The sequence below is a fragment of the Carassius auratus genome, unplaced genomic scaffold (assembly GCF_003368295.1).
Source record: "Carassius auratus strain Wakin unplaced genomic scaffold, ASM336829v1 scaf_tig00215316, whole genome shotgun sequence".
In the NCBI taxonomy this organism is placed as follows: domain Eukaryota; kingdom Metazoa; phylum Chordata; class Actinopteri; order Cypriniformes; family Cyprinidae; genus Carassius; species Carassius auratus.
Window position 1 is genome coordinate 440,239 of NW_020528035.1, and position 22,386 is coordinate 462,624.

Below are 22,386 nucleotides of genomic sequence, written 5' to 3' on the forward strand. Positions count from 1 at the left end.
ATTAGTTATGCATGCCTCTTCAGTGTTCATGACCGGTAATGAAATACACTGTGTGTGAGAGTGCAGATTTACTTTGACACAACACTGAAATCTAAAATGCTTAAACCTCACAGAATAAAACTATTTGTAAAGAAAATGCTATATGAATGAGTGTACAATATTCCATCAGGTCAGCAGACATTACAAATGTATCTTACCACAAACCAATACACTCTACCTTGCAGCTTGTGTCTGTGAAGGTCAGAATTAAATGAACGTGGAATGATTTGTATAAGTAGAGGCACATTTGTGTAAATATATTAACTAATGTTCCAATTTAAACAAACAATGGTCTGGTCAAGAGTTTACCTTTCACAAACACATAAACAACTTCCAGTGAATAGCAAGATATATTTGCAACAATTATCGAAATTATAGACATTTGTGCACACAACTGAGACTTATATCTAGTCCTCACTTTTACAATAGTCAAACAATTTTGCATAAAAACAACAACAAATGTATCTACATTCCAATAAATTAAAACTAAACCAAGACATTTAGAAAACAGCACAAAAACAATAATGATGGTTAATTTAAATGTTCTAATAATAAATTGATTTAAAATCAAACCACAAAAATAAAAACTAGAAACACGGAACTAAACAGCCAAACATTTCAGTCATAACTGGAAAGTATTTTGATTGTCAAAGGTACTGTGTATAGACGTCAAACTTCACAATCTGCAATGCAGTCTTAGCATCAGAAACATATTTACTTTACATGCATGTTAATGCATACAATTAACAAAAGTTGAAAATAGCTACATTTAAAATTACTTTTAAATAAATACCACATTCTTTCGTATTAGATTTACTTGCGGTGACACCAGAAATTTCTGCACAACAATTAAATTTTTTGAAGACACTGAATGACCTGAGTCGATTAGTTTGGCGCATTCTGCTAGCAGGTGCATGAACCTTTATAGTTAGTATACACATAAACAATAATGTACATTTGGTAGCAACTGAGCACAGTATTATTTTAATCAAATACATTTATATTTTAAGCACTGTTTATTTTGTATATATTGACACACTGATTGGTTACATATAACTTTAAGTAAAATAGACTTTTCTTCAGAATGTACCTATTGCACAGCATGCACAACTCATTCAGCCCAACTGGTAGAGTATGGGCTTGCAATGCTGATATTGTGGGTTTAATTTCACAGGACACAATTCCTTAAATTGACTTTTATGTAGCTTCAGGTAAAATCATGAGCATAATGCATAATTATAAATGAACGCTAGACATTCAAGTACCAGATTGTCAGCTTACCATTTTTAAAGGGCTACATGTTTACAGAGATGTATATTACAAGAGACTTTAAGAGTTGAGCCTTTTGATATTATATTCAATTTAAATTATTTATTTTGCACATTTTGGCCTTGATCTGGAGCTTGCCTGAGAGACAATAACAGCCGGCACAGGTGCATTGTGGATGAAGGGACAACATTCTGATGTGTGTAATTCAAGGACTGGTGTAAGCAGCAACAGTCCACAGTTTATCTATATACATACACAAACGTACACATTCCTCCTACAACTGGAGCTCTAGATTTGGCTTTGGGCTCCAGTACATTTTTTAAATATTAAACTATATGGTGTTTAGGGATTACTCTGTTGTCCGTTATGTCGAGGAGAGTCATACCGCATGATTTGCCGTGGGGTGCCGTACCCTACCATGCCAGATTGAGATGCTCCACGACTGCTTCCCATTTGCATGCCAATAAGACTGCGACCTTGACGCAGCTGCTCCTCAGAAAACTCCCTCTTGTGGACCTTGGCTTTCCTAAAACATAATTAAAAACATTAAAATGCAGTAAGTGTGTGCTTGCATTAAATGGAGCAGCTGTATTAGATTTAGTCCCGTACATCCAGACTTCTGACTGTTGGAATAAAGTCTGGTCCAAGTTGTTGACAACATCAAATACATTTTTGTGGATTTTCTCTGGTCTTGAAAATTAAAATAATAGATTGTTTTACCTCTGGTAACTCAACAGAATGTTCAGAATTTATTTCAAAGATGCAAAGCTATTAACCTCAAAACTAATTATTATTCATACATGCTCATTTGCCATGTAATGTCGTGATTGGGACACTTGCACACTATAACAAGACTACTGGCTTGTGCTCTATGTGAACACATGCCAGTCCACAACGTACAAAAGCTGTGTTAAAACACTGAATTTCAAGTATAAATGAAATATTTTCCATCACTGATTTTTGTTTTTAAGTTAATCCAATGCAGTGCCACTGGTTGTCTTTGCAGTCTAAAGAAATCTGATGATCAAGACATGAAAATGGTATATGCTATTTTTATTATTATTATTTCTTTTCTAATTAATTCTTTTTTTATTATGTGATACAAATAAATCATTACACATAATGTCAATATTATAACATGACATTAAAAAGTCGTGAAATAAAGTCAAAATGGACAAAATAAAAAATAAAATAAAAAGTCAATTATGACAAAAAGTTGAAATCATGACATAAAAAGTTAAAATATATCTCTTTATGTCATACGACTTTTCATCTCATAATAATGCGGACCTTGAGCTGGAGCTTGAGTGGGTCACACTACACTATACTACCCATCTACACTATTGTTTTGCTGCCCACAATGCTAATGCAGACCTTGAAACCTCCAGTGTCAGTTTTACTCCTTGGCTGTTGGTGTCGCTGTTGGACAGTGTTTTCTCTACTTCCTGCTGGCCTTCTGTAGCTAATCATAGCTCCTTGTAGCTGGTTTTATTTTATTTTTTCTTTAGAATCTTTATCTTACTATCACTCTCTGTTTTTTGAAGTGATAAAATATAACTTAATTCACACCATATTTCTGATATTATCGATCAATCTTATCAGATTAACTTTGATCGTTCACTTTTATTTTATATCCGTGAGTGCAGTACACCTGCAAAGCTTTAGCACTCGTTAGCTTATCATAAGCGTCTTCATTCGAACCTATCACTGTTTTCTTTTCTCCTTTCCTCTCTCTCGCTCCAGTTTTCCCACAAGTTCATCAAACAACCGCAGTAAGAATATTTCATCAAGCACGGTGAGTAATGGCTTCTCCTGCTATTGTTATTTGCACCTCTTGCCACATGTACAGTTTATCCATCTCTGTCGCAGATGAGGGATTCACATGTGATAAATGCAGGGAAATAGTTAGGCCGACAGAGAAGATTTCAGAATTAGAGACACACATCCTTTAATTGAGGACAGTAAGAATGTTAGGGCACTAAATACGGCTTTGGATGCGTCTAGCTCAGGGATTCCTGTACATTGTTCGGATCCGGAAACAGAGCCCCTGCAGCAGGGCAACTGGGTGACGGTGAGGCAGGGTAGTCTACACTGCTCTTCTGTTCCGATCAGACCATTAAACAGGTTCTCCCCACTCAGTGATGCACCCACTGAGAAACCTGGTGAAGGGGCTCTAGTTATTGGTGATTCTATTGTACGGAACTTGAATATAAAGACACCAGCCACCATAGTCAAATGTTTACCAGGAGCCAGAGCACCTGACATTTTGGCAAATTTAAAAGTGCTGGCTAATGCTAAACGTAAATACAGTAAGATTGTTATTCATGCGGGCGCTAATGATGTTCGACTTCGCCAGAAGGAGATCACTAAAAATAACATTAAAGAGGTGTGTGATCTTGCAAGCACGATGTCAGACACTGTAATATGCTCTGGTCCCCTCCCTGCTTACCGTGGTGATGAGATGCATAGCAGATTGTCATCGCTCAATGGCTGGATGTCTAAGTGGTGCTCACAGAATAACATAGGTTTCATAGACAATTGGACGAGCTTTTGGGGCAGACCTGACCTGTTGAAAAGAGATGGTCTTCATCCCTCCTGGGGTGGCGCCACTCTTCTCTCTAGAAATATGGCAAATAGTCTTAGAGTTTATACTTTACTAACTGGGGCCCAGGTCAGGAAGCACACAGACTGGCTAAACAGACCATCTGCTACTGTAGCTGCCTCACATCACAGAGGTCAGCTAATTCTCAGCACATCTTTTTCTATACTCTTTCACCTAGATATCACACTATAGAGACTGTGTCTGTTCCCTGAACTAGAAAATACAAAAAACGTCCAAACCAAGTTAAGATTAACAATTTAATTGAGGTTCAACAAATGAAAAAACAGATACAATATGGATAAACAAATGATAAAGCTTGGCTTATTGAATATCAGATCCCTTTCTATGAAAACACTTTTTGTAAATAATATGATCACTGATCATAATATAGATGTACTCTGTTTGACAGAAACCTGGCTAAAACCTGATGATTACTTTATTTTAAATGAGTCCACCCCCCAAGATTATTGTTATAAACATGAGCCGCGTCTAAAAGGCAAAGGGGGAGGAGTTGCTTCAATTTATAACAACGTTTTCAAGATTTCTCAGAGGGCAGGCTTCAAGTATAACTCGTTTGAAGTATTGGTGCTACATATAACATTATCCAGAGAAGCAAATGTTAATGATAAATCCCCTGTTATGTTTGTACTGGCTACTGAATACAGGCCACCAGGGCACCATACAGACTTTATTAAAGAGTTTGGTGATTTTACATCCGAATTAGTTCTGGCTGCAGATAAAGTTTTAATAATTGGTTATTTTAATATCCATGTCGATAAAGAAAAAGATGCATTGGGATCAGCATTTATAGACATTCTGAAATCTATTGGTGTTGGACAACACATTTCAGGACCTACTCATTGTCAAAATCATACTCTAGATTTAATACTGTCACATGGAATTGATGTTGATAGTGTTGAAATTATTCAGCCAAGTGATGATATCTCAGATCATTATTTAGTTCTGTGCAAACTTCATATAGCCAAAATTGGAAATTCTTCTTCTTGTTACACGTATGGAAGAACCATCACTTCTACCACAAAAGACTGCTTTTTAAGTTATCTTCCAAATGTATCCAAAACCTCAGAACAACTTGATGATGTAACAGAAACTATGGACTCTCTCTTTTCTAGCACTTTAAATAAAGTTGCTCCTTTAAGCTTAAGGAAGGTTAAGGAAAACAGTTTGACACCATGGTATAATAAGCATACTCGCACCCTAAAGAGGGCAGCCCGAAAAATTTAGCGCAGCTGGAGGAAAACAAAACTAGAGGTATTTCGTATTGCTTGGCAGGAAAGTAACCTATCCTATAGAAAAGCATTAAAACTGCTAGATTCGATTAATTTTCTCTTTTAAAAGAAAACAAACATAACCCCAGGTATTTATTCAATACAGTGGCTAAATTAACTAAGAATAAAGCCTCAACAAGTGTTGACATTTCCCAACACCACAGCAGTAATGACTTTATGAACTACTTTACTTCTAAAATCGATACTATTAGAGATAAAATTGCAACCATTCAGCCATCAGCTACAGTATCACATCAGACAGTGCACAATAGACCCCCTGAGGACCAGTTCCACTCATTCTCTACTATAGAAGAGGAAGAATTGTATAAACTTGTTAAATCATCTAAACCAACAACATGTATGTTAGACCCTATACCATCTAAGCTCCTAAAAGAGGTGCTTCCAGAAGTCATAGATCCTCTTCTGACTATTATTAATTCCTCATTGTCATTAGGATATGTCCCCAAAACCTTCAAACTGGCTGTTATTAAGCCTCTCATCTCTCATTCTGTCCAAGATACTAGAAAAGGTGGTATCCTCACAATTATATTCCTTCTTAGAGAAAAATGGTATATGTGAGGATTTCCAGTCAGGATTTAGACCATATCATACTACTGAGACTGCTCTCCTTAGAGTTAAGAATGATCTGCTCTTATCATCTGATCCTGGGTGTATCTCTCTATTAGTTTTATGGGATCTTAGTGCTGCGTTTGACACAATTGACCACAACATTCTTTTGCATAGATTTGATCACTTTGTTGGCATCAATGGAAGTGCATTAGCATGGTTTAAATCATACTTATTTGACCTCCATCAGTTCGTAGTAGTGAATGAAGATGTATAGATCACAAATGCAGTATGGAGTAACTCAAGGCTCAGTACTAGGGCCGCTACTCTTCACGCTTTGTATGTTACCCTTGGGAGAAATCATCAGGAAACATGGTGTTAGCTTTCACTGTTATGCTGATGATACTCAGCTCTATTTTCTTCGCGGCTTGGTGAAACACACCAATTTGAAAAACTAATGGAATGCATAGTCGATATAAAAAACTGGATGACGAGTAATTTCTTACTGCTAAATTCTGAAAAAACAGAGGTGTTAATTATAGGACCTAAAAACTCTGCTTGTAATAATCAAGAACACTGTCTAAGACTTGATGGTTGCTCTGTCAATTCTTCGTCATCAGTTAGGAACCTAGGTGTACTATTTGATCACAATCTTTCCTTAGAAAGCCACGTTTCTAGCATTTGTAAAACTGCATGTTTCCATCTCAAAAATATATCTAAATTACGGCCTATGCTCTCAATGTCAAATGCAGAAATGTTAATTCATGCATTTATGATCTCAAGGTTAGATTATTGTAATGCTTTATTGGGTGGTTGTTTTGCACGCTTAGTAAACAAACTACAGCTAGTCCAAAATGCAGCAACAAGAGTTCTTAATAGAACCAGGAAGTATGACCATATTAGCCCGGTCCTGTCAACACTGCACTGGCTCCCTATCAAACATCGTATAGATTTTAAAATATTGCTTATTACTTATAAAGCCCTCAATGGTTTTGCACCTCAGTATTTGAATGAGCTCCTTTTACATTATAATCCTCTACGTATGCTACGTTCTCAAAACTCAGGCAATTTGATAATACCTAGAATATCAAAATCAACTGCGGGCGGCAGATCCTTTTCCTATTTGGCACCTAAACTCTAGAATAACCTACCTAACATTGTTCGGGAGGCAGACACACTCTTGCAGTTTAAATCTAGATTAAAGACCCATCTCTTTAACCTGGCTTACACAAAACATACTAATATGCTTTTAATATCCAAATCTGTTAAAGGATTTTTAGGCTGCATTAATTAGGTAAACCGGAAACACTTCCCATAACACCCTATGTACTTGCTACATCATTAGAAGAATGGCATCTACGCTAATATTTGTCTGTTTCTCTCTTATTCTGAGGTCACCGTAGCAACCAGATTCAGTCTGTATCCAGACCAGATGGTGGATCAGCACCTAGAAAGGACCTCAACAGCCCTGTAAGACAGCGGAGACCAGGACAACTAGAGCCCCAGATACAGATCCCCTGTAAAGACCTTGTCTCAGACGACCACCACGACAAGACCACAGGAAACAGATGATTCTTCTGCACAATCTGACTTTGCTGCAGCCTGGAATTTAACTACTGGTTTCGTCTGGTCAGAGGAGAACCGCTATATAAATAAAGGTGACTTGACTTGACTATGGATCTGTCACAAGACTATTTAATTTAATTGCCTACATCAATTAATGTGTGACCAACTTAAAGCCAGTTCAATAGCCTCTGCAAAGACTGTATCCACCAGGTACAAATAAAACAATTTGATTGGCTGATGAATCTGTTGAATCTTAATTTAGATTCTACTAGTATATGCACTGTTGTTAATTCTGCACGGGCTGAAATAGATAAGATCTGTGGGTTCTCAGTCATAGTGCTAATGGGTGACACCCTTCTTTGTCCAGCTCACCTATGAAACCAGTCTTTGTCTCCATGGTAATGTCCATCATCCTTTGTCAGAGCTTCACTTCCCAGAGCCATCAGTGTCCTCTGGACTGCAGCCATGTCCTTTCCTTTAAAACAGAGTGAAAAGCCTCATGAACATGATACCTGTGACAGTGCTTGCCAAAGGCATCTTGTACAGTCCTATATACACCATGTAATGACAATAGTTCAATCAGGAGTTCCCTTTCTGTTGGTCATGTTCGACATTACATCAGAAGAGACTGATGAATGGAGTCTTTCCCAAGAACCCAATCACCTTCGAGTGGTAACAGAACAAGCCAATGGTATGCTTAGTACCTTGCTCTGTCCCGCTGTGTGGGTATATAAGAAGCAGCAAAAACAACTCGCATTCAAGCTGAGCACATCTTTGCAGTCTTTGTGCAGTCGATATATGGGTCCTCGTGATGGCCACGATTGCTGTGTCACATATCTGGGCTTTCAGCATGCTGAGGCTGCATTCGTGGATGGTTCAAGTTCTCATTGTGGGGACATGACAATCTCAGTGATAAGATCAAGACCCGATTACCTTAAATGGTATAGAGTACCCTCTGCCACACCCCAATCTAGTTCCTTTTTCCATAAGAAGGCTACTTTTGCTGGTGGCCTGGGTGATCTGAGGGTTATGGTGTGGACTTCTTCGACGAGACAGCCTCTTAGGGCATTACCCACTTCACAAACGCCTCAGCCTATGGAGTTCCCGGTGGTCTGCTGGGTCCTCTCACCAGGATCTCAGCATCTCATTCGGAGCTCTGGAGGATGACCAAATGTCGATTGTCGCATCACAAGGTAGGCTTGAGTCCTCACCTTCACCAAGTTCCCACTTGGGATCTCGCAGTTGTTTTGACCACACTCCAGAGAGCTCCTTTCGAACCCTTACTGTCAATGGAGCTGAAATTCTTATCTTTAAATACTGTACTCCTGACGGCTTTGGCTTTGGTTAAGAGGGTCGGGACTTGCAGGCATTTTCAGTTGACAAAGCATGCCTGGAATTTGGGCCGACCAACTCTCAAGTCATCTTGAGACTTCGGCCTGGATACGTGCCCAAAGTTCCCACCACTCCTTTTAGAAATCAGATGGTGAACTTGCAAGCACTTCCCCTGGAGGAGGCAGACCCAGTCCTGGTGCTACTCTGTCCAGAACGTGCGCTCCGCACTTACATAGACAGAACTCAGTGCTTCAGGACCTCAGACCATATCTTTGTCTGTTACGGAGGCCAGCAGAAGGGAAAGGTTGTCTCCAAGCAGAGGTTATCCCACTGAATAGTGGATGCTATTATCTTGGCTTATCAATCTCAAGACCTGCCATGCCCCCTAGGAGAGGGCTCTCTCAATTAGGAGTTTGGCTTCCTCCTGGGCGCTGGCGCATGGCCAGCACTTGCGTGCATGCCCTGACGGTCAGTCCCTGTGTTGGACTAGGTGTTTCCATCTGTTGTGATTCCCCTCATGGGCAGTCCCACGTGTATATTTCCACAGTAATTCTCTCTCGGCAGCATGTGTCTTTCCCTTGGCAAGCCACCCTTGCCATTTCTGACGTTGAAACATTTCCACATTGTGGTCTGAGTACCTCAGAGATTCATATTTATAGCTGGTTGATTTGTCCTTTGTAAGACTTCCTATGAGCAGGCAGTCTATTAGCATACTTCCAGCTGAAATATGCTACCCAGTGCATTCTGTGTTAGGTATAGCCCTTCGCTTGTGCTGGCCTCATGACAGGCTGCTATCACTTACACAGGTTACTGGAAGACAGCCATTGTGGTGTTTTGGAAGGGACCCCATTCGTCAGTCTCTTCTGACATAATGTCGAACGTGTCTGAAAAGGAACATCTAGGTTACGTATGTAACCCTCGTTCCCTTTAGGAGGAAAAGGAGACATTGCATCCCTTTTCCACAATTGCTGTTCTGCTGAATGGCTGGGTCACATGGCTGGGCTCCTCAGCGAAGGCTTGAATGTGAGTTGCTCATGCTGCTCGTTATATACCCACACAGCGGGGCGGAGCTTGGGATGCAAATTCCACAGACCAAGGTACTCCGCATACCATTGGCTCATTCTGTTACCACTCGAAGGTGACTGGGCTCTATGGCAAGACTCCACTCTACAGTCTCTTCTAATGTAACATCTCTGTTCATTCAGAGAATGAGTGTTACATGCTAGTAAACCTAGATGTTCTCAACTCTGGCCCTTGAGGACCACTTTCCTACAGAGTTTTGCTCCAACCCTAATCACCCTAATGAGGATTTTTGACATAAAAATAAATCATGAAGGAAAATTTACATCTCATTCAGTCAAACTGATGGATATGGATAATTTGTAATGCAACCTTATGATTTTGAAATTATAGATATTTGATTAAAAGCAATGCGTGCTACATAAAATACCGTTGCACCTAAGTACAGTATAAGTCGCATCAGTCCAAAAATACGTCATGCCGAGGAAAAAAACATATAAGTCGCACAGTACTATAAGTCACATTTATTTAGAAACAAGAGAAAACATTACCCTCTACAGCCGCGAGAGGGCGCTCTATGTTTTCAGGGTTAGGCTACAGGAGCACTGAGCAGCATAGAGAGCCCTCTCGCGGCTGTAGACGGTAATGTTTTCTCTTGGTTCATTTCTCTTGGTTCATGTCAAATTAATTTTGATAAATAAGTCGCACCTGACTATTAGTCGCAGGACCAGCCAAACTATGAAAAGAAGTCTGACTTATAGTCCGGAAAATACGGTAGACATCATTTATATCTATAGACAAAATCCCTAATGAGTTAAATAGTGCCAGAGTATATATAAAGGGCAGTAAGGTGGATATTGTTAATATTTGTCCCATTTCTGTTCAATGCGTGTTGTCAGAGATAATGAAAATGAATGACCAGACTGAATAAAATAGAAACAACATTTAGCATGATCTTTAGTCATGTTTTAGACTTCATGTATGTTATATACAGTATAACTGAGGGGATAAAAAAAATAATTGATAGTGGTAAATTATGCAGAACAGTTATGTTAGATCTCGGAAGCCCTTTGTTACTGTAGATTATTAAATTTTACTATATATTAACTATATATAAAACTACTATAGACTACTATAAAATGAAGAGACTATTAGGTGGGTACAATCTTATCTTGAAAATAGAAGTCAGAGAGTATATGTTAAATGTATGTTGTCTAGCTTGTTACCAATTACGTGTGGTGTTCCTCAAGGAAGCATTTTAAATCCTCAATTTTTTCTAATATAAATTACTTAAATGAACATATTTGGTGGAACTCTTCATTCATATAAAGCAGCAATTTTAGTGTCTCATCAAAGCAAAACGGTCTAAAGATAGTTAAAAGAGTCAACTTTGTTAAACATAGTTAAAAGTGTCAACTTGGTTTTTGAGTAATAAACTTCCCTTGCATTTAGTTCAAATTCAGTCCATTCTGTTTGTGTGTGTTCATGCACATTACCTTCCCAAAGATCAACAGTTTGGAATATGTCTCCTCTGTTAACACCATAATCTTCAGCAGCTTGCAGGAACTGAGAAATCTTTTCCATTTGCTTAAAGACCATACTAGTTTCTGTAATTTTCTTAATTGGTTCCTCACCACTGGGGTACAGACTGTTAATGAGCCGGCAGAGAATCTGTGAAGGGGTTAAGAGACAGGAAGAGCGAAGTGTGAAAGGAGAAATATAAGTTCTGCCAGATTCTTAATAATACTATGTCATCCTATTGATTACTAAAACAATAAGAGACAAAAATCTGTCTGTGTCTTATACTTAGAAAGGTGTTCTGTAAAATCACGCGATCTCAGTTTTTTTTTTTTTTTTTTGCATTTTATGGGTCTTAAATAGCGGGAGGAAGACTGCAATTAGTTCTTCACAAATCATAGTAGTAGTTTTCCAAGCATGATTAGATGGTGCTCTATTTCTGGTGCATCTGTGAAGTGTGTATCCATGCATAATTGTTCAGCTAATATTACCCAAAATGTATTTCAAAAACACAAAAACATGGCCAGGATTTTATATATATATATATATATATATATATATATATATATATATATATATATATATACAAATTGAAGTTAAATAGTATGATAACAAATTTTGTTAGAAGCTTAATGCTTGCATGAGAAACCAACAGTAGGGAGGTGTGTGTTCTCAAGAAGACGATGTCCTAATACGTTTACACTGTATTATTACATATTCAAAAAAAGTGTTCTATCCCATCATCAGCAAAGTTAATGCTTTTAGTGCACAGTAACAATTAACAATATGGTACAAAATGCCCTGAATATTTTTACTTAAGTATATTTTACAAGAAAATACTGTTTTGGCTCTTCTACTTCGAATTTGTTCTGAATTGCTGTATTTTTGTAATTAAATGTAAAATACTGTAAAATACTGAGTGAAAATTGTTTCTCAACATTCACACATCCACAATTCCTTTTCATTGTACAGTATTATAATCATGTGACATAATAATTTAATTGTTCCGCAATGTGATTATCATTCCAAATTATGATTCCAGCTCTCAGATGTGTAAGATATAGGGAAAGGTTTACCAAATAATTTTAGGTTCCCCATGTTAAAAATTAGTTGTTGACATTAATATTACGATTTTAAATGAACTCTTAAACACCTCCCTTCCTTCCTCATATTCCTTATTCAACACCTACTGTTCCACTCATGAGCCATTTCTGGAAGTTCTGTTTGCCAGGCTCAGGTCGTTCCAGGTCGTCACCACACTGGGCCATGATCCATCCCACAAGCCGAGCCTCCAACTCTGCATCATACTTCTGTTCAATCTTCTCTTGGACCTCACGGCTGAGCCCATAGCTTGGTCCCCTGTTTGCCATGGTGGCACTCAGACATTAACACCAACCTACAATGGTAAAAAATCTCAACCCCTATAGGGTGGAAACACACATAACATGGCTTTTATTTCTTATTTTAAATTACTATACGCCTACTAAAACAGATTGGCTACAGCTTAAGCTGTGAATCATACTGACAGGAGAGTTCGTCAAAATCGCCAATGATTTATTCCTGTTCTGGATTCTAACTGGAACTTATTATTGTATGTCAACGATTGATAGATTTAATTTGTTTATCCATTCAAAAACTGACCGGCTATTTGTCCTCCAAACGAGTCCCTTCTAGACATGCAACAGCAATACGATGATATTGATTAAATAGACCAGCGTTTCCATTTGGTCACGATTATTAACAGCAAACTGACATAAATGCCAGCTTGTGTCCCACGGACTCTAGTTCAAAATTAAAACAGGCAACTACATCGCTTTGTTTACACCCGATTGTGTAATATGCCCTTATTTACCCACAGTGTAGTGAGATATTATGCATCAACTCACTTGTGATGGAGGCTGTTTGTTGTTTTCCTCGGCCGTGTAATGTCCGTCTGGTGGCACCATGAAGGACCATTCGTATGGGGCAGGGGGTGGGACGCAGCTCAGCATCCGTCATTACGTGGAAACAGCCCAAGCAGAGCATAACGCATCATCCTCGCTGATGGAGCTCTACATTAAGGGTTACGTAACAGGGAAGGTTGCGCGCATTATTGGCGTGACGTGTTGCAGTAGCAAGCGCGTTAAGCCAAAAAGGCATTGAAATCCGTTCGGAAGTATGGCAGAATTGTGTGCATGAAAACATCAGTGTGCGTACTTAGAAAAACAGGTCATGATTAAGAACAAGGTATCATAATACAGTCGGGGATGATGCAATAATATGGTCTCGTGTTAATTGGCGTGATCTTTACATTCCTCAAATGCTGATCTTCACAGTGATAGGCTATTTATAATGCGATTTTGATAAATGCAACAAAGGTGTAAATGTACAGTTATTTATAATTAATTATGTTATAGCCTACATACAAAAGAACATACAAACAGGAAATTGGAATATAAAACATAATAGGCTACCATAAACCTATAATAAAATAAACAGGCTATATGTAAAGAGGGAAGGAATGCGTATTTTAGTTGCTGACATCAATTTCTACAGTTTATTTTTATAATAACTTTTTTTTTTACAGTTAACTGTCAGTCACTACAAAATAGTTTAAAATAATGTGCCATGATTAACATGTCGTGTAATCTATGGAAGGCTGTCCAGTGCCACTTAAAACTGAAACCAACAAAAAATGAAAATGTAAATAAATAAATGTTCAAATTGCCTTTAAAAAAGATTTATTTAGTTTGATTTGTAGCAAAAATGTATTGACATTTTTTTTAAAGAAACTTTGTACTAAGACTTTGTTTTGCCAAACACTTTTCTTTATCTGATACATAACCTATTTAATAATTAATACATTGATGATGGATTACTTCATTTTATTTAGAAGCATTTTATACTATGCTGAAAAGCATTGCTGCAGACTAATTGAAATCTCTTAGAGACCTCAGCAGCAAAAACTGGCAGCTGCTCTGCTCACAACCATGAGATCAGCAAAGCTGTCTCAGCACTCGCCATTGACTTAATCAGTTGATCGTTTTTGTCCATATCAATCACTGTTGGCCTGTGTGTGCATCCAGCTGTGCTCTTACATCCCTCAGCATGTCCATGTAGAGCCTATTGGTCTCACTATGGAGAGAAAGAAGACATTTATTTCCTTTGAATTGCTCTCAATATTGTAATTTAAATTATTTAGGATACCCACTCAGCCAGAGAACGGTCAAACACCAGGTTTCCCATGTCCATGTAATACTGAGCATTTGTTCTCAAATCAGTCCAGTATTCATTTGCCTGCCGCAAAGACAACATGATGCTGTAATACTAATTACTTACTTTGAATGAATATATTCATTCTTTTATGTGTTGGACTATATCTTTTTTAAAATTAGTTTTCCATTCCTTTTACTATTGTAAATATAGGCTATTCAAAATGAATGATTAGGTCTTGAAGGAACAATTCCCTCAAAAATGTAAACGTTCTCTACCTCAAGACATCCAAGATGTAGAAGAGTTTGTTACTTCATTTAGCATCACATCACTTGCTCACCAATAGGTGCTGTCCAAATGAACAAACAAACTCATTTTAATTTAATTGATGAACTATTTCTTTAAGTAGGCTAATTAAATAACTGTATAAATCAACATCTTAATTCAAACATCCAGAATTAATCTAAATCTAGAAAATGATATTTCATGTTTAGAACCTCTGAAGAGAACAAATAGAACATTTTTACTAGGCTATAGAAAAACCTTGGGGTAATGCAGATAGTGCTACAGCTTTTAGAGATTGCAAATATGATTTAAGGTTCATTTCACTCATCACATCATACAGTCACTATAATATAATATAAGTCCAAGGCTAGTGTTCACCTGCTCCTGTAAGGTATAACCCCATTGGTTCTGTGCATAATTGGGGTCCCAGTATCCAGACTGCCTCTTTAGACGTAAAATTTTCTTGGCCTGCTCCCCCTTCACAAATGGAGCAGTGAACGCACCTATGAGAAATCTTGATTATTAATTTGTCAACAAATTTAGTCAAATGCAATTCTCATTTACATGCACACAATGATGGTCTTTCAAATGTTCTTTGCTGTATACAAGCACAATTAAATTGCACTGATTTACTCACCGCTTATGAGAGTCATCAGAATCACTATATGCCTCATGCTTTTCATTTTTGCACAAGCAAGGTCTCTGCATAAATAAAATTCACACATTATCAATACACATTTTAAAATGGTGAGAAGTATCTGCTCCATATGAAAAAGTACACTAATAGTAATCATAAGCATATTATAATTATAGTCATATCACTAAAGTTCAAACAAATGTAAACCTCAAAATATGCATTTAAAAGTAATTTGGAGAGCTGGCTCTCAAGAACACACTTAAGAAACCAACATTACACTGACCACAACTATTGCAAGTCACAAGTTCATGAAAGAAAAAAAAAAGGCACACAAAAAAAGACTAGATTAATTATGTGCCGACAGCAGTAAAGTCACATTCTGCATAAAAGCAACCTGAATTGACCTATGCTATCACTTTCTCAAAAAGATCTGCTGAAACTGTAGTTTTGAATATTGCAGTGTTCAGAGTTTTACCTGCGCTGTAGGAGGCTAAAGTCTGCGAATGATCACGGGAGGCAGTGTGTAGAATTTGGAGCTGTGGTGTGAGAGCGAATAGAGCACTCTTTCAGAACAGATCTGAACACACAACTCTGGGGGATATGTGACCACGGATATGAACTATTCAACTAGAACAGCTTCAGCTTTCACACATCTTAAAGTAAATATATCAGTTTTGCACGAATATACACTACAGGCCATAAATAAAATGTAATTTATTCCTGTGATGCTAAGAATTTATTTGGAATAATGATGGATTAGACTGGAGTAATGATGCCGGAAATTCAGTTCAGTTTTAATAAACTAATATACTAAAATAGAAAACAGTTCTTTTAAACTGTGATGTCACAATATAAAAATTGTAATAATTATTCCAAACCTTTGTCTGGTAGATAAAGTACTCCCAAAAGACATAGGTGCCAGGAAGCTTTTAAAGAAACACTGTGCAGTTGCAAACTCAAAATAGAAAATCAAATGCCAAGCTGCAGACTTTTACTTTAATAATAAAAAAAGACTTCTTTTTCTACATGACACAGATTTATACATATTTGAAAACACGACGTGGTACATTTGACGTTTTATAACATTTTGAAATGTTTAACATGAGCTAACAGAAATTGGAAAGGCTTAGAAATGAATGAGATAACAAGATGCTGACAGAGAAAAGTGATAATACTTGTGGGTAATCAAATTCTGGGAAAATTTGTGCTCCAAAAATGAAAGTAAAAAGAACACACAACGTCTGTAACCAGAGGAATCATCGTCAGACTAGCACATAAATTACAGTTGGCCAAAAAAAAAAAAAAAAAAAAAAACTTCTTGAAAGGTAGACACTGTCTTCTCTATTACTGTTCTGGCTGCATCCTTGCACCAGTGCATGAAGAAAAAACAGGTGCTGGAACAAAGAAGTCAAAGGAAGAAAACAAAAACAACAACACAATGAATTACCAGTTAAATAAAGCCCCTCTTAGCATTCCACATAAATGGCTTTATATAACAATACTGTGTGGTTCACCAATCCAACCTGTATCTTGTAGTATATGACACAAAAGTTTTCTACCTGTAAATATTTCATCATTTGTGCACAAAGTGATTCAAAATGCTTAAATATTCTCTGTCCCATTAGCCAAATCCCTTCTTATATTAACAGCATTTTCTAGCCACAGCCTTCCTTCTATGGTCAAATATAAAACATTTTCTTTGTCCAAGATTGCCCATAATCTGATTAAGCAGCTCACAATAAAAACTGCATTGTCATTAGCATATACAGCTTTCTAACTACTTTCTTCAGAAGTGTATCCCTCTGGTAGTGATAAACGAGACAAGCTTTCATGAAATGCAAGACAAAGACACTGAAAAACAATGGCTACTGTCCATTTCAGAACAACCACCAAACCTTAACCAACTCAATGTTGGAACTCCTTAAAAAAAATTTTTCAAGGCCCTACGTGACACAGCATTACAATTATGATCACATTAAGATGTAACGGGAAACAGGAGTAAAAAAAAAAAGTTAGATGTGGAGTTCTCAGTACTATGGTTACAATGTTTTAGCATTTTGGTTTGTGATGGAACTGAACTGATGTTAACACTTTACAGTAAAGTTTCATTAGTTGGCATGAATAATAAACAATACTTCTACATTTATTAATCTATATTATTTTACAATTAACCAAGGTTAATAAATTCTGTAAAAATATATATTACTCATTGTTAGATAATGCATTGAATAATGTTAACAAATTAAACCTTATTGTAAAGTGTTACTGAAGCAATTAATCACTGAAATTTTTGCTTTGTCATGGCTCTTAAATCTCAGGAATGCTTATCTATTTAAACTTGGCATAATGCATTTCATTATATTTGAAAGCTACTGCAGCGAATCACAATTTAAATGAATAGTTCACTAAAATATTGACATTTGGTGAATATTTACTTGCCCTCAGGGCATCCAAGATATATAGATGAGTCTATATCAGAACAGAACAGTCCTCATCAGAACAGATTAGGAAAATTATATCTGCAGTGAATGGTTGCCGACAAAATGAGAGCCCCCTCACAATCACAATAATAACAATAATCACATCACAATGAATCCAATCCATCAGTTAACATCTTGTGAAGCCAAAATAAATAGAACAATCGTAAAAGCATTTCAACTTTCATCCCAAAATACGTCCAATTGAAAAAGTCCATTCTGTTATCCTTTCATATCAAAAGCGATGGATATTTATTAAGAAATGTTCTGTACTATTTTCAGTGAAAAAGCAATAATATGAATAATAAAAAAAAAAACTTATTTTAACAGATTTTTGCTTCACAAGATGTTCATTGATGAACTGGAGTGGTGTAGTTTATTTGTGGATTATTGTGTTTTTATCAGCTGTTTGGACTCATTCTGACAGCACCCATTCACTGCAGAAGATCCATTAGTTAGCAAGTGATGTGAATTCTCCAAAACCGTTCAGATGAAGAACCAATCTCTTGTACATTTTGGCTGTCCTGAATTCTCCGCAAATTAAAATTTTTGGATGAACTATTCTTTTAGATTTTGGCCTGTCCCTTTTACAAAGCTATCATATGGTTTCAGGTCACTATAGAAGGAATAAAGCACACAAGTCATGATGACTTTTTTTGCGTATGCCAGGATCTGGTCATTGTATGGTGTTCCATGGAAGTCAGTCATACGTCTCTGGAAAGAAATTAGAAATTTTTGGTGATTCTCATTCAATTCATTTGGCTTCTTTCACTTTAAAAGCCTAACCTCCAAACCTGAAAGCTGTACACACTGCTTTCCCCATCCCAACTAGTCCATACTGTCCTCACACCCATTCTCACCCCAGTGTGGTCAATTTATCGATAAGATCATCAATAGTGTACACCATGAGCTTAATATCATCTTTCGCTGACATGCGATGTTGCCCATGTTTGCGTATAATGACATCTACGTCATTGCTGAGTACTCGCTCTGCGACCTGCATAGAGACGTGCCAGGGAACGTCAGAGTCCTTGAGCCCATGAATCAGACGAACAGGGCAGGAAACAGGGATGGGGCTCTGGAGTATGCAGTGGTTCTCCGCTTCCTTCAGAAAGTCCACGCTAAGTGTGTAGAAACCCTCTTCATTGTGCTTGGTTGGGAATTTCCAAAAGCCCTGTTCCTCAATCTCCTTCTTTGTCTAATGAAAGGGAAAGAAGTTTTGGATATATGGAGTTATATGACATGCCAGAATTATTTATACATGGCAAGTCTGTTTTAAAACTCTTCCATACCCTTGTAAGGCATAAAATAAGGTGTTGTTTCCAAATTTAGATAACTGGTCTTTATTGCCGGTGTTCTAAATATAATCAAAAAATATGATTACTTTGTATTAAGTTGACAGTTTATTAATTTTTTGCTCACAAGTAATGTTAGATAGTCTGTGTACATTTGGATAATTTGGGTTTCAATTTGGTTGATTTGTCTTTTATAAGACTCATTGGTAGTAAAAAAAATAAAAAATAAAATAAAATAAAAAATTATATATATATATATATATATATATATATATATATATATATATGCAATCTATGCCTGCCAGGTAATTAATTGTTCATTGCATAAATATGAATGTTCCTTGCATGTCCAAAATGTCCTCTTTCAATTTAATATTTAAAAGGATATTGAAGATTTTGGTACCTCTATTGGTAGGGAGTTGAAGGCAGTGACGAAGTGATCAGCAGCAGTTGAGATGCCCACTAAAGCAGCTGTCTTCTCTGGCCGTGCAAGAGCAGCTAGCAACATCAGCCACCCACCCATGCTGGAGCCCACCAGAATCTTGAACATGAAAGAAAAATGCAATTTAAGTCAAAAAAGGTATTTTAACAAACACAAATCAGAACCTTTCCATAGTGGAGAACAGCAATATGAACATGGGATACTGGTCATATCAGTCCTGTGCTAGGAACAGTTGGGGTGTTTTTAAAGACAAAATAAACATGGAATCTGACTGCTTCCTGTAGACATCATCTCATGGCAAAACAAGTCTAGGCTAGAGCTGATTTTTCTTTGGTTATGTACATAATTTGATTAATTTGTATTCAGTTAATCAAAGGGATATTTGTGTAAAACAATATTAGATCAAATGATGTTTTTCAATTGAAAGTAAACTTCTATTTGTCCAGACTATCCAGTGTTGTCATGCTGTTAATCCACTCACCTGTGGTCCCTCTACCAGTTCATCCAGTACATACAGGACATCTTTCTTCCAGGCACCAATGTTGTAGTTACCCATATCCCCTTCAGATGACCCACAGCCAGAATAGTCAAACCTAGAGAAAGTACATTTATCACAACAGCAAGAGAGTTAAAATGTCAAGAAGACACTAACTATTATACAGTCGTTCTCGAGTCAAGAACAGGTTGCATCGGTTTTCGGATAACCAGTACTTCTTTCGGACAGTTCGATTCAATAAACCGGTTGAAGAAAACGGTTCACCGGTCCTTTGCGCTCGACATAATGACGTCATTGGCGATGATTGCCCTTGATTCAAGCCTTCGGTTTACCCATGCTCATAACATTAGCACAGAATCAGTTCAGAATCAATCACCAAAAGAACCAGTTCGGTTCAGACGCTCTGTGTGTCTGTCTGCTTCACGCTGAATCACACATAAACAGTATCATCAGCTCTTCGGTTCTCGAATCGGATGCGTCTGACAGTTACGGTTCTTGACTCGAGAACGAGTCAGTCTGTTGTTCGTTATCTGGCTTGGCTTCAGTTCTTCAGTTCTCTCCTCACAGCAGTTCAGTCAGTGTTACTGTTTTTACACTCGCAGTCACTCGCGGATAAATGCGTATTTGGAGATGCGAACCGTTTAAAAAAAAAGTTCGGTGAACTGGTTCAAAAAGATCCGGTTACATCGAATGAATCATTTTATGACCCGGATATCACAAACTGCTTTGTTTTGAACTCTCTCTCACAACAGACATGGAAGAGAAGACAATGCTGAATAAAGTCGTAGTTTTTGCTATTTTTTGGACCAAAATTTTCGATGCTTCAAGAAATTCTAACTGACCCTCTGATGTCATATAGACTACTTTGATGATGTTTTTCTTACCTTTCTAGACATGGACAATATACTGTTCACACAGCTTCAATGGAAGGACTGAGAGCTCTCGGACTAAATCTAAAATACCTTAAACTGTGTTCCAAAGATAAACGGAGGTCTTACGGGTTTGGAACAACATGAGGGTGAGTCATTAATGACATAATTTTGCTATTTGGGTGAACTAATCCTAACTATACTTGACTACTTAAATACTTGTTTATTAAACTAAAGTCAATGTAACATTTGCAACTGTGAGAATATTCAGCAAAATATATGCCTTGGTACGGTTACTCCACTATATCATGTTATGAATAAACGACAAAAAAAAAAATAATAATAATAATAATATTATTATTATTATATATAAGAATATTTTAATATATTATAATATATAATTATTTTTAATATAACAAAATCCTCCCTCCCTTAATTTTGTAAATACTCAAAAACACCTTGTTTTTTAATTTTTAAAAGTACTTGATAATTACCTGAGGTATGAGTGACCTAAAGACTTGCAGAACTCTTCTAATGCTTCTGCTTTCTGTCCACCCATGACAGAGGCAAAACCAGGCAAGAAAACCACTCCAGGACTCTTCCCTTTCAGCTTCCTGTAGGCCAGCTTTGGTAAATCAGGCCGTGTAGCATACTGAATTGTGCTCTTGTGTCGAACACCTAAAACACAGCAATACATTCATGGTTTCTCTTTTTAAGGTGTTTCTTGAGATTGAGTGGTTGTCATTTTAACAGTACATGCAAGGCAATATGAGAGTGATATTCTGTATATATATTTTATATTCTACAGAATTCTACATTTACTGAAGAAGCATTTTTAACAAAGATTTGAAACAAAGTATCTTATATTGTAATGCTCGACAAAACAGATGTCTATACGATTGATCTGTTCACTTGCATTGATTTGTACAGTATACTATTTCTTCCTTAAAAGCACTAGTATTAGAAAAATAAGATTTAACTTGATAATTGTCGTTGGTGGCGCTTAGACAGGACATCAAAAACAAATGATTTCCCCTCTGTTGTCTCAGCCATGTCCAGAGCAGGTTTACAATCTTCTGCCTTGCTAGCTCCACTTTAGTTCAGAAATAAATCACTAAATCGAAAACGGCGAGTTACACTAATACACCACAATGATATAATCTGAGCATTTACAGTGCAACGGGAAAACTGAAACTACTACAAAAACACGTAACGTTATCCATTTTGATCCAAGATACTAAACAAGCTAGCCACACCTCCACGTTTATAACGCCCCCTGGTCGCAACACATCGAAGTTCTTGCAAAATCACGTTTTGCAAGAGCTCCGCTTACCCGCTGAAACGTGCTGGAGAGCAGTGAATTTCCGGACGTTTATTTTAAGAACCTTTGAGTAATTTCTGAGCACAGTTAACGCCATACTGCCCCGCTTTCTGCGGAGACACAGAGGTTGGCACAAGAATACAGTCCGAATAGTGTCCTGAAGCAATCAG

At 37.1% G+C, this 22,386-nt stretch overlaps 3 protein-coding genes across 5 annotated transcripts; all 3 read right to left on the reverse strand.

Annotated features, from left to right (window-relative positions):
• Positions 1 to 76: 76 nt before the first annotated feature.
• Positions 77 to 13,461, reverse strand: tagln3a (transgelin 3a). 2 transcript variants are annotated; one of them, XM_026259924.1, is made up of 5 exons: positions 13,089 to 13,461; positions 12,393 to 12,598; positions 11,181 to 11,355; positions 7,705 to 7,807; positions 77 to 1,834 (listed from the first exon to the last, which is right to left on the reverse strand). In XM_026259924.1, exons 2-5 carry the CDS (start codon positions 12,570 to 12,572, stop codon positions 1,651 to 1,653), a joined length of 642 nt encoding a protein of 213 aa, XP_026115709.1. In that variant the 5' UTR covers positions 12,573 to 12,598; positions 13,089 to 13,461; the 3' UTR covers positions 77 to 1,650. The 2 variants fall into 2 exon arrangements, with proteins under 2 accessions (XP_026115709.1, XP_026115708.1); XM_026259923.1 differs by having other exon boundaries at positions 12,393 to 12,623; positions 13,089 to 13,455.
• A 436-nt stretch (positions 13,462 to 13,897) lies between these two features.
• Positions 13,898 to 16,194, reverse strand: LOC113094239 (uncharacterized protein C3orf85). Its single transcript, XM_026259925.1, has 5 exons — positions 15,792 to 16,194; positions 15,317 to 15,381; positions 15,058 to 15,182; positions 14,393 to 14,478; positions 13,898 to 14,316 (listed from the first exon to the last, which is right to left on the reverse strand). Exons 2-5 carry the CDS (start codon positions 15,360 to 15,362, stop codon positions 14,241 to 14,243), a joined length of 333 nt encoding a protein of 110 aa, XP_026115710.1. The 5' UTR covers positions 15,363 to 15,381; positions 15,792 to 16,194; the 3' UTR covers positions 13,898 to 14,240.
• A 104-nt stretch (positions 16,195 to 16,298) lies between these two features.
• abhd10a (abhydrolase domain containing 10, depalmitoylase a) lies at positions 16,299 to 22,386 on the reverse strand. Of its 2 annotated transcripts, none has more exons than XM_026259921.1 (5): positions 22,229 to 22,386; positions 21,390 to 21,573; positions 20,012 to 20,123; positions 19,492 to 19,629; positions 16,299 to 18,991 (listed from the first exon to the last, which is right to left on the reverse strand). In XM_026259921.1, exons 1-5 carry the CDS (start codon positions 22,311 to 22,313, stop codon positions 18,650 to 18,652), a joined length of 861 nt encoding a protein of 286 aa, XP_026115706.1. In that variant the 5' UTR covers positions 22,314 to 22,386; the 3' UTR covers positions 16,299 to 18,649. The 2 variants fall into 2 exon arrangements, with proteins under 2 accessions (XP_026115706.1, XP_026115707.1); XM_026259922.1 differs by lacking the exon at positions 22,229 to 22,386 and adding an exon at positions 21,876 to 22,158.